A 12,305-nucleotide genomic window follows, 5' to 3' on the forward strand; every position below is an offset into this window, starting at 1 on the left:
ACGCGCGCTCACCCGCCGCCGGAAATCGGCGGGCGGCGGACCGGAAAGCGGACCGGACGGACTCGCCGCCGCTTCCGCTGGAGCGTTAGGCTACAAGTGTCTTGGCATGTGGGCTCGCCTTTAATCCTCCAGAGCTTAAGCAACTCGTCGAAGATTCTGTAGCTAAGCGAAGAACCTTGGAGCTCCAAAGCTCGGCGCCTTGGCCTTTGAGTAGCAATCATGGACATAGGGAGCCCCCTTTTTGTAAGTTGGGTTGTAGGCTGTGTCTTAGCACCTGGGACCCAACTGTGATCAACACACAAAAATTTATGAGTTAATAGACCTACAGTGCCTGTATCTCCTATTAGCAACACATACATTATCAACATATGGAACTTACTGGAAGAAAAATGTAGTGCACTTGGGAAGCTAAAGGTAGTGCTTTTAATGCCGAGAAGCAGCTGGATGGAAGAATGGAGGAAAGGACCATAGATGGAATTGACTTTCTTACTCAGCCTGGAAAATCATCTTTCATCACCTAATGGAGAAAAACATGCAAAGCACCTATCTACCTAAGAGGCCATTTGTAACAACATTTTTAAAGCAATTGAAAGAGAATTATTCCTCTACCTTTTTTGCATCTGGAACGATTTACTTGATGGTAGCAGATCTATGATAAAAATAAATCTTATATACACAGTTGCTGCAAGATTGAAGAGCAACTAAAAACTGCCTAACAATAATTGCATTGTCACCTTTATGTAATATGAAGGAATGAGTGATACTGAGTGGACTAACAACTCACTAGATCAAACCTGACAACCTTACCAGTTATTACAACCTCCTTTCATGTTTAGAAATATATGTCAAAATTTTAAAGGTTTTGTGTTACACTGAAGATACCTTAACCTTTTGCTGTCTTAATATCGACCTGATATACATGCCATGTACCTGACTCCTAGAATTTTGTCTGGGTTGAATTTTTACTTCGCTAAATGTGGTGTGAGCTTCTATCTCAGGTTCTAATGTTTGGAATTTCTTTGGGGGCAGTTTTCATGCAAGACCAAATTGTGTACTTTAGGGAGACTTTAGGTGAACTGATATATTACTTAAGTGAGAATTTATTGTTCATGTTGGTAATAAACTGATACCCTATTTTAGTTTCCTAAAAGGAGTTTTAAAACCCTCATTGCTCATATCCTGAACACCATGATAGCATTAGGGAAGAATAATTTAAGATGTAAAGGATGGGACTTTACCTTGACTATAATTTAGGTTTACTTTCCTTAAAAATTAGATATGCTAAATTATCTTTAGTATAATACTTACTTTGCAATAAATTTAAATTTAGCAACCATTTAGACCACAAATATTAAATTTTTATATCAGGAAAATTCATTATAGTCACATTTATTCTTAAAAATATATTGTCATTAGACCCCTGCTTTAAACTCCTTAACTAACATTTTATCCGTAAAATATCAACTTTTATGGAAATTTTTAAATAGGTAAATGAGCATAGTTGTCCTCAGTATTGGAGAAAAATGCATCATGGATACTTTACTACCAAGGTTTTCCTTTAGAATTATATTATGATGTGCATAATAGTTCAGTTTGTTAGAGTTCTAACTGTTGCCAAGCACAAAGTACTCTGCTTTTCTTTCTGTCCTGTTCTTTTACTGCTTTGCTTCCTATCCTCATTTTTGTAGAATAAGTTTTTTTTAACCTTAAAAAGAAGATAAAGCCCTATTCTATCAACATTTAGAAAGATGAATCAAAAATTTTATTCTAGATAAACCCTAATTTTCAACTATTGGAAATATAAAAATTTTTTAGTTTAAAATTCACCAGAAGAATTTAATTTCTTGACCATCTTATAAAAGAAGAAAGGCCATAGAAATGGAGGTTCAGTGCAAACCCAGAAAGATAAGTATCCCTAAAAGGTCTATCTCTTCAGGAAGAAAAACTGTTGAGAATACAGATTACCCACACTACTCTGATCTCTTAAGAAAAATGAATATGCCCTTTGTGAAAGGATTTGAGGACAGACATGATTATGGCAGATTTGAAGAGAAATGTAATCCTGCCTTTCTTAAATTTCATCTTTATCCACCTTCAGTCCTCCCAAACTATCATGTACACTATCCTTATCCTCCACCTTTTGGACCAGATTATCCATTATTTCCACTTCGGGACGATGTACCCTTATGTGATCCCTGTTCAGGGTTTATGAGTCCCGGTGGTGATGCTGATTTAAAGCCTGGCATTGGCAGAACTATACCAAACCTGGTGGATTTCAGTGATGTGAAACCTCAACATCGAATTCCTAGACCAGACCCTGGATTTCCAACAACAATAAAAAGGCAAACAATTTTGTCTGAAGAACTGCAACAGAGTAGGAAGTGGAATTCCAGGCAAGTACCAGACGTTTCCATCAGAGCAAAACTTGGAGGTAAATGAAGTAATATAGACTTCATAAGTCTTAAATACTCCAGTGAGGAAGAAAAACATGGATATAAGATTTATAATTTTAGCAGTTATATTAACATAAAATGATATCTGAATAGGGTATTTTTTAAATTATGTATTTTTAATATATTTTTTGGTTGTAGATAGACACAACACCTTTATTTTTATTTATTTTCATGTGGTGCTGAGGGTCGAACTCAGTGCCTCACATATGTCAGGCAAGCTCTCTACCACTGCTACAACCCCATCCCAAATTGTGTATTTTTTTAAAAACATAGTAAGAATGATAAATATAAACCTATTTGCAAAATAAAATTTAGCTTAAAAAGAAAAGATAATTCGTTAAGTGATGAAAATAGGTATAACTAATCATTTATTTTAGATATATAGATAACCTTATTTTACCACAATGGAATTTATGCATTATGTTGCTAATTGTGTAGCAAGCATCCTTATCTCAGTCTCTCTCTTGAAAACATAAATTTACTAATGGTTATTAAGCAATTAGGGCACAGGGGCTCAAATTAAATGGGAACGAATGTGAAAATCAGTTTGGGAATACAATAAGAGATGACGAGAAGCAGTCCCTGCATAAATAGCTTCACAGAACCAGAATCAGTGTTCATGACCCCTTACTGACATCTATACCACGTAATATCTCTGTTAGAGTTCCACTGTATAACCACAGGCCTAGGCCCAGAAGTGTGGTGAGAATTAACTCTGAAGGAAAACCACAGGGACTTTTTCCTGTATTAAAATGTGTCTGATAGACATGGAGGCAAAAAAAATCTGAGTATGAAAAGGAAAAGACCAAATGACATAACAGGAAGTGCTTGACTTGCTCTAATGTCAAAGACTGTAATATTTTGCCATGGCTTTGCTTCAGCACCCAGTCAGACTGGAAAGTAGAAGAACAGTGAGGCCAACATGTGTTAGGATGGTAAGGATCCATGGGTTCTGTCCCTCTTTCCTGGAGAAAAGCCATACTAGAAACCAGAAGAAGGTAAAAATAAAGCAAATAATAATCAAAATGAAAATCTCCACAAGATAACTCCTTAGCCCCACCATACAGATACTGTTAAACCAGAAGGAAGAATTTGAAGAGAAATAAGCATAAGAGTTTTGCTTTTAATTTATACTCATTGTGGCCTTAGCATTTAGACTCACAGAAATTCCTGAGTTATAATTTTTTCTAAAAAAACTATAAAAAATATGTGACAACCTATTTTAAGAATCATCTTAGGGGCTGGGGTTATGGCTTAGTGGCAGAGCACTTGCCCAGCACATGTGAGGCATTGGTTTTATACTCAGCACCACATAATAAATAAATAAATAAAGGTATTGTGTTTATCTACAACTAAAATTTTTTTTAAAAGAATCATTTTATATTCCATTGGAAGAACCATCTAAGGAAATATGGTATAACTAAGAATCAAATTTACTTATATCTACAAATGACAAATACTCTCTTGAATGCTAAAAATGTTTAAGTATTATCAATGAAGGAAAAACTGATCAGTTCAAGTCCCTCTCAAGACACAATACATTCTTACTGATTATGAATTACAGACATTTTAGTCTACTAAGAAAGGACCTTGAGTTCAACCTTTGCTAATATTTCAATGCATAATACTGTGATTATTGTGAGGGAACTAAAGTCATTATCATTTTATTCAAGAATGCTATTCATCTTGTAAACTGAAAACCCAAGTCTAGAAAAATTTTAAAGGCAACATTGTTAATTTGTGTACGTTTCTCTTAAAACATTACTCCAAGAAATTTAAGTTGAAGAAGTAGTTTAGTACTACTGAAATGTTGATAAAAGTCTTTGCAGCAACAAAAAATAGCCATATGTAATACTTATCTGGTCTGTGTATTTCACTGAATCAGTACCACAGGAATTCAGAGAACAGGCTCTAGGATCATGGCTGCCTACTTGCTGTATGACCAGGGCCACTTATAATTCTCTTTATACCTGTAATTCTCTTTATACCCCTGTATACTTGTTTATAAAATTTATGTAATAATACTTCATAGTATAAGAAATATTTGATGCAATTCCTGTAAAATATCTGATGTAAGAAGGGAACCAATAAGGTCAGATAGTATAAGGTACAGAATTTTCATTCACTTCTTTAAAAAAATTAGGGATAATAGTACTTGTAAAAATGTAAGAATTAAATGGATTAGGACATATAAAATTCCTAGTAAAAATCCTGGAACCTGGTAAAGTATTTAGTCCATAACAGTACCTGTTATTATTTACTATAAACAGTTTCAAAGAGTAATACTTGCAGTCTGGGGATTGAGTACAATATTTGTTTTAGACTTTAAATGACTTTGTAGATCATAGAAAAAATTATCAATTTTAAATGGTAAGTACTTTCAGATTTTAGTAAACTTAAATTCACATTATTTTCAATACATTTTGATAAATAATATCTCACAATTGCATCAGTATGCTTTTTAGTTGACTTTCAAAAATATTAAAGCAAAATCATAAAAGATTTTTTTACTGATTTCTTGCCCTATTGCAACCCTTTCTAATCCTTTAACTAGGTTTAGTACTTCCTTTTTGTTCTGAGTTGACTCTTTTTCACCTACAAATAAACTATTCTAAACTTATCCTAATTGTGTTCAAAGACTGTTTTGGACTATGCCTAGCATTGCAGCAGATGGCTCAGTCTTTTATACAACAGAGAAAATTGATGTGATCTCTTATGACCTCCTTGATGTGTCTCCCATTTGCCTCCTGATAGCCATATTTAGACCTTTATATGCCCCCTTCTTTCTTTTTTAAACCCTTGTCTTAGCTCGGGATATTGTAACAAAATACCAAAGACTGGGTAAATAAATCAACAGACATTTATTTCTCAAAGTTCTGGAGAGTGGGATGTCAAAGTTGAAGGAGTAAGTAGATTCAGTTCTTGGTTTACAGAGTCTGTCTTTACCCTGTGTCCTTAGATAGCAGAGAGAAAGCTTTACTTTCCTATATTCTTCTTAAAATGAAACTAATCACATCGTGGTAGTCTGACCCTCTTTACCTCATCTTAATGTAATTAATTCCCAAAGACCGCACCTCCAAATAATATCACATTGGGATATAGCTTCAACATGGGAATTTGAAGAAACACAAGCAATTTCTCCATAACAACCATCTTACCATTTGAAGTATATAGTTCATTGGTATTAAGTACATTCACAATGTGCAACCATCATTGCCATCAATCTCAAGAACTTGCTTCATCTTGCAAAACTGAAACTCTGTATCCATTAAGCAATGACTGTGTATTTCCCTCTTCCCTATGAACCCTGACGTCCATCATTACATTTTCTGCTCTGCTAATTTTCCTACTTTAGTTTCATCATGTAAGTAAAATCATACAGTATTTATCTTTTGTGACTGACTTATTTAACTTATTGTGATATCCTCAAGGTTCATCTATGATGTAGCGTGTGTCAGAAATTCCTTCCTTCTCAGAGCTGAATAATATTCTATTTTATGTATGTATTACATTTTATTTATCTACTCACCCATCAATGTGTAGTTAGGATGTTTTACCCTTTGGTTATAATATAATACCGCTATAAATATGATTTTCCATATTTCTTTTTGACACCTGGTTTTAAGTTTTTTGATTGGCGGGAGATATAACCCAGAAATAGAAATGCTGGATCATATGAAATTCTATGTTAATTTATTAGTAAATGCCATACCATTTTCCATTGGGCTGCATTATTTTATATTACCACCAAGAATGCACAATTCCAGTTCCTTGCATTTCTGGAATAAATCCCACTCGGCCATGGTGCATAATCCTTTTAATGTGATGTTAACTTTTATTTGGTAGTATTCTGGTTCAGGATTTTGGCATCAATATTAATCAAAGACATTTGGAATTTTCTTTACCTGTAATGTCTTGTCTGATTTTGATATTAATATAATGTTGGTCTATATAATGAGTTTGGAATGTTCTCCAATGTTTTTGAAAGGTTACAAGGAAGATTGGTGCTGATTCTTTAAATGTTTGGTAGGATCGTCAATGAAGCCATCTATTCTTAGACTTTTATTTATTTATTTTTTTCTTTAGTACTGATTCAATCTTTTTACATAGTTATAGGAATGTTCATAGTTTCTGTTTCTTCATGATTCAGTTTGTGTAGGTTGTGTATGTTTCTCTAGGACCATCATTTATTTCATCTAAGTTACTCAATTTGTCAGTGCACAATTATTCACAGTACTTTTACAATCAATTTTTCCTATGAAACTAATTGTAATGACTCCTTCATTTCTAGTTTCAGTTATGTGACTTTTTTCTCTTTTTTTTCTTTGTTACTCTAGCTAAATGTTTGTCAATTTTGATAATTTTTTTCAAAGAACCAAATTTTGGTTTCATTCATTGTTGTGTTTCCATTTTTTACTTTTCAATACATACTCTAATCTTTGTTATTATTCTTTGCTTTTCTGTGGGATCATTTTGCTCCTATTTAACTCACTCCTTTTGAGGTATAAATTTCAGTTTCTTTGAAAATATTTTTCTTCTATGTCGGGGTACCGCGGACCCCACCCTAGTCTGGCACTGAGCTGGGGTGGCCCAGTTTGCAACATCGAGGACCTCAGTCTGGGGCCCCTGGTTTGCAACAAACAGCTAACACTGCTGACTCATGCTCGCTGCGTGCCCTCTTGTTGCCCTTATTGTATTACATTGTTATCATGCTCTCCCCACATGCTCAGTAACTCTGATTGGCTGCTGTATATGAGGTGATTCTTGTAACTGCCTAGAGACTGATCTCAGGCTGATTCTGATTGGCTTATGCTTGCTATATAACCCAGACACTTCCTCGAATAAAGAGCATTTTGTTTGTCGTTCATCGTTCATCGTTCGTCGTCGTCGTTCGTTGGTCTTTGTCTTTTGGGCTTTTGTGTTCGTGTGAAAAGGAAGCGTACGCGTTATCATTGCCTCCGCCGGCGGAGGGCAGTGATACTTCTATATTAATATAAGTATATATTACTATGAACTTTTCTCTAGTTCTGCTTTTGCTGCATTTCATAAATTTGGATATATTGTTTTGATTTTTGTTTTTCTTCATTTGTTTTTGGATTTTCTTTCTGTTTCCTCTTTGATCCAAAGAATACTCTTGTTTAATAGTGTGTTATGTAATTTCCACATGTTTGTGAATTTTTCCATTTTATTTTTGTTATTGATTTGTAGTTTCTTTCCATTGTTGTCAGAAAAGGGTTTTGGAATCATTTAAGTCTTAAATTTGTTAACACTTATTTTGTGATCTAACATGTGAAATACGATCTGTGTATCTTTAGTAAGTATGTATTTTCTTCTGCTGTTGTGTGAAATGTTTCGTATAAGTCTGTTAAGTACATCTGTTCTATATGTTACTTAACTCCTCTGCTTCTTTATTGATCTTCTGTTTGGAGGTCACATTAATTATTCTAAGTGGGATATTGATATCTCCTACTAGTATTCCATTGCTGTATATTTCTCCCTTTGGTTCTGATTCTCTTGATCTTGCTGAGCAACTTTATGACAGTTATTTTGACTTGTTTGCCAGATAAGTCACAGAACTCCACTTTGTTATTTTTGTTCTCTGAAGATTTATCTTCTTCCCATGTGTGGAGGATCTTTGCCTGATTCTTCCTTTTCTTTGACTCTCTTTGTAGCTGTATGTGCATTAGGCAAAGCAGGCACCTCTTCTAGTCTTTGAGAACTTGCCCTTGTAAGAGAAGACCTCCATTTATCATCCTGATCAGATTTTCTACCAGTTGTTTCTCTTTCAAGGGAAACTGAAAGATGATAATTTATTATGCTTGCTCTGTGCCAAGCAGGGGATGAACTATGGTTTCTAACATTACAAAATTCTATCTTTTTCTCCTACAAGCTGCTGTACTTTACCAAACCTCTTAGAGCTTCACAGATATCCAGTTCTTTGGGCATCTCCAGAGAAGTCAAGTGTTAAATCAACTCTTTCATTCTATAATATATGACTCTGGATCTATGGTACTACTTCTCAGTGTAGACCTATGATAAGCTACCAGCCCAAGTTACTGTCTTTGTCATCTCCAAGTGACTGGAGTATGCCTGACTCTTATAGCTCCAGAACCAGTAAGATAGATGCTATTTCTCTGGGCAACCCCAGGGAAGATGGAGCACTGGACACATGTATAAATCGATTCTCTTCCCAGGAAGAAGATGATAAGTGGGATTTTTCATTGGCTCACTCTATACTAACTATGCAAAGGATCTAGGATTTACTAGCCCAAACTGTCATCTTTTTACTCTCCTGGGTCTCTCATTGTGCCAGTTCTTTCAGGGCTCCCAAATTGATGAAAAATAAGCCAAATTTCTGGGGAGCACCCTTCAAAAAGGTTTGAGTGCTGGAAATATCAATCAACCTCCTTTTTCCCCTGAGTGAAGCAAGTAAGGGGTCTCTAGTATGACACTGTACCCAGAAGATAATGAATGATTGCTTTAAGATTCATTTTTCAGCAGTAGCTGCTGAATCCCCATAGAGGAAAGGACATCATCATATTTTGACCTAAAACTGATTATTCTGAGATGTTAACTATAATTCCTTATCCTGTTTCCTTCTTAAACTCTGTCTAAAAATTAAAATTTTGTTTTATTTTTCTAATTTCCTCATTTTTCAAAGTAGTTGCTTGAATGACTCCGAATAAGGTGAATGACATAAAATGCTATTGTGGTTTTTGGCATAGTAGTCTTCCAGAGCATTTCATTTGCCTATATAAGTCATGGACAGAATTATCTGTATGGTTCTCAAAATCAAAATGATCATGACCTTTTTCCCTTTGCATTGGTCACTCACCACTGCATCTGTATTAGTTTATTCTTGCGGCTATAACAAATTGTTGCAAACAAATTGGCAGCTTCAAACAATACCCATTAATTAGATGACAATATTATGGATCAGTAATGTGTGGAACCTCAATTGAGTCCTCTGTTTAGTATGTAACCATGCCAAATTCAAGTTGTTATCTTGACTTTTACATAAAATCTACTTTCAATCTCATTCAGATTGTTTTAGAATATAATTCCGTGCATGCGAAGGGCCTTCTTCCTTGTTTGGTGTCAGCCTGGGTACTCTCTTAGCCCTTGGACGCCACTATCAGAGAAGGCAGGCACCTCTTCTGGTCTTTGAGAACTGGCCTTATAAAAAAATAAGGACTTCTACTTATCATCCTGGTCAGAGATTTTACCAATTCCTTCCTGCTGAAGAGAAGATGAGAGATATATATTCATTCTGCTTGCTCTATGCCAATCAAGTGTGAGCTTCATTTTCCTTCATTAACTCATGCAGGCTGCTCTGGCACTTGGGCAAGAAAGAACATCCATTACTGAAACCATAATTAGAGTGGGATCCACAACTGACCACTGAACTTCTGTGCTGTCCCAGGCGTCTCTAACAATTTATGTCTCCCATGCTTTCACATCTCTGTACTGTCCACCTAGCTCCCAAATTCATATAGCAAAGCTGTAAAGTAGAGAACAAAGTCAAAAACCTGACATTCTAAGCTCTCTTATTGATCCTTCCACACCCATAGACCATCCATCATACACCTGTTATCACCATTGGGGTTGGAGAAATAATCTGTATGGAAAATACCAGAAGTACTGCTATTATTTTTGCCTATGCCACTCTCCTGTGCAAGCCAGAATTAATTTCCCAAAGTTATCAATCTCTCTAATCAACACACTCCAAGGGCACTTCATCTTCAGGTTAAGTCCAAAGCTTTCCTCTGCTGAATTCTGTCCTACTTCTCTTGATCACCTTCCACCATTTCCTGTATACCGCTTAATGATCTATCTGTACCTGGCATTTTGTAATTTTTTTAATGCTGTGATACTGTCACAGGGTAGACCTATCATCGCAAATGTTATTTGCTTGCCTGGTATGACATGACTCCCTTTCCTCCATTTTGAATTTTTCAATTTAAGTCCTATTTAATTTTAAAGATAAGACCAGGTATCATCTTCAAGAAGACGGTCCTAACAGTCCTACATCCCCAAAAACTCTAGATTCAACTAAAATTGAAGTTCCCAGAGCATTTAAAGTCTCTACAACCATGTCTGAATATTTCATTTTTTCATGGGTACCTCGAAGTCAGAAACATTTTTTTTTCATCTTTATGTACCCATCACCTTCCACTTTGGGTACAGTAATATTTTTTGAAGACCAATTTTTATATTTTGATTAAATATTTCACATTGGTAGTCTCTTAGGACTTTGATAACCTAGGATTAGCTAAATCAGTGCTTAATAATCAGACTTATTTTATGTTATAACTATCCCCATCATGTCTACATATACACATGTACAGATTTATGGTACCCAACAGGTCTCGTCCAATAATAATTACCAAATAAGTCTCCAATATTATAAATTATAAATTATAAATTCCAGAATTATTCTGCCTTCACTGCTGAGAGATCCAGAAAAAAATTACATAATCCATTACAAATCAATTATCACCATAAAACTTAGCTCTCTATTAGGAAGCAGTTCTGTTGGAGTTTATTGTACTTTTAACCAAAGTACATGAATTTTTGTTTTTCAGGTTGGACAAGTCAACTTAAAGTTACTCCTTTACAACCTCTTCATGAAAGATGCTCAGTAAATCACATATACACATTTGATGAGGATGCAACATGTACAGTAAGACTGTCTTACTATGTGGGGTAATACAATATTTGTTATTAGTATGTGCGCTTAATATTTTATTTCTCAGAAAATGATCACTATTTATAAAATGCTTCTTACATTCCAGATACTGTTCAGACCTGCTCAGTTCTTGCATTTTTTTTCTTATATTCTGACATACCTACAGTATTGTAGGGGAGGAAATAGGACTCAATGTTGGTTGTATCCAACTTACACCCTCTCTACTGAAGAGTGTGCATGACCCCAGTAGCAGTGAATGATGATATTTAAAAGAGTAACAAGCACTATTTGATGAACTGTACCCCCCCGTAGTATATCACTTGAACAACAACACTGACCTAGTTTCTACTTCTAAATAAGGTAGTGTTGTGAGAGAATGGAACAAAAAGACACTTAAAATATGTGCCACAGATGTTTCCCTTACTGAAGATACCATGCACCCTTTGTAGGTCTTCATGGTTTTCCTCATCCTGTGAAATATTTTTTATAAAAAATTATGACATCAGAAATCAGGGCAATGCAGCCTGTTTAGGGATGTTCTGAATTCAGAAAAATATAGAATGTGATTGAAAAGATAATTAAATTTTGCCTTCATTAGTTTCATTTATTCCATCTTCACACTCATCAAAGGATTCATTGCTCCTATAGGTTATTTCTATGAAAACAATCAAAGTGAATATAAAAAATTGAAGATATTGCTGCCCTTTATGTTTTCACCTAAGCTACAAATTCATGGCAATGCTCCAAGTCAAATCTAGTTATTTTAGAATTAGAATTCTATACTAGGTGCTTCTGATGGGAATCTTTACTGGTATATTTATTTAACTTTGTTTTTTTAATGACAGAAATGAAACTAGATATTTTATTCCAGTAGTAGAAATTTAGTAACATGCGTCAAAACCTCCAATAACAAAACAACTAGATTAATATTTAATTTTTTATAGTATATGAGTTAGTATGGTGGGGATAAATTGCTATTAATTGAGGGAAATTTCTATTCCCCAACAAAAGCATAAAAATTCTAAAATTTAATCCTGGCGCTTAGGGTCACTTTGGCCCTGCAGGAATATATTGTTCCTAAATAAGTAACTGAGACTTTTATTTGAATTCTTGGTACTGTAATAGGATCAGAAGTTGAAGCTGATCTATAAAGATCATCCATT

At 34.8% G+C, this 12,305-nt stretch overlaps 1 protein-coding gene across 1 annotated transcript in view; it reads left to right on the plus strand.

Annotated features, from left to right (window-relative positions):
• The first annotated feature begins 1,530 nt into the window (after window positions 1-1,530).
• Window positions 1,531-12,305, plus strand: part of Spata48 (spermatogenesis associated 48) — a 51,424-nt gene continuing 40,649 nt past the window's right edge. Inside the window, exons 1-3 of the mRNA XM_047562150.1 lie at window positions 1,531-1,550; window positions 1,863-2,431; window positions 11,039-11,136. Of these exons, the coding sequence (XP_047418106.1) occupies window positions 1,531-1,550; window positions 1,863-2,431; window positions 11,039-11,136 (687 nt within the window). The remainder of the gene's footprint in view (window positions 1,551-1,862; window positions 2,432-11,038; window positions 11,137-12,305) is intronic.

The sequence above is a fragment of the Sciurus carolinensis genome, chromosome 8, assembly GCF_902686445.1.
Source record: "Sciurus carolinensis chromosome 8, mSciCar1.2, whole genome shotgun sequence".
NCBI classification, from domain to species: domain Eukaryota; kingdom Metazoa; phylum Chordata; class Mammalia; order Rodentia; family Sciuridae; genus Sciurus; species Sciurus carolinensis.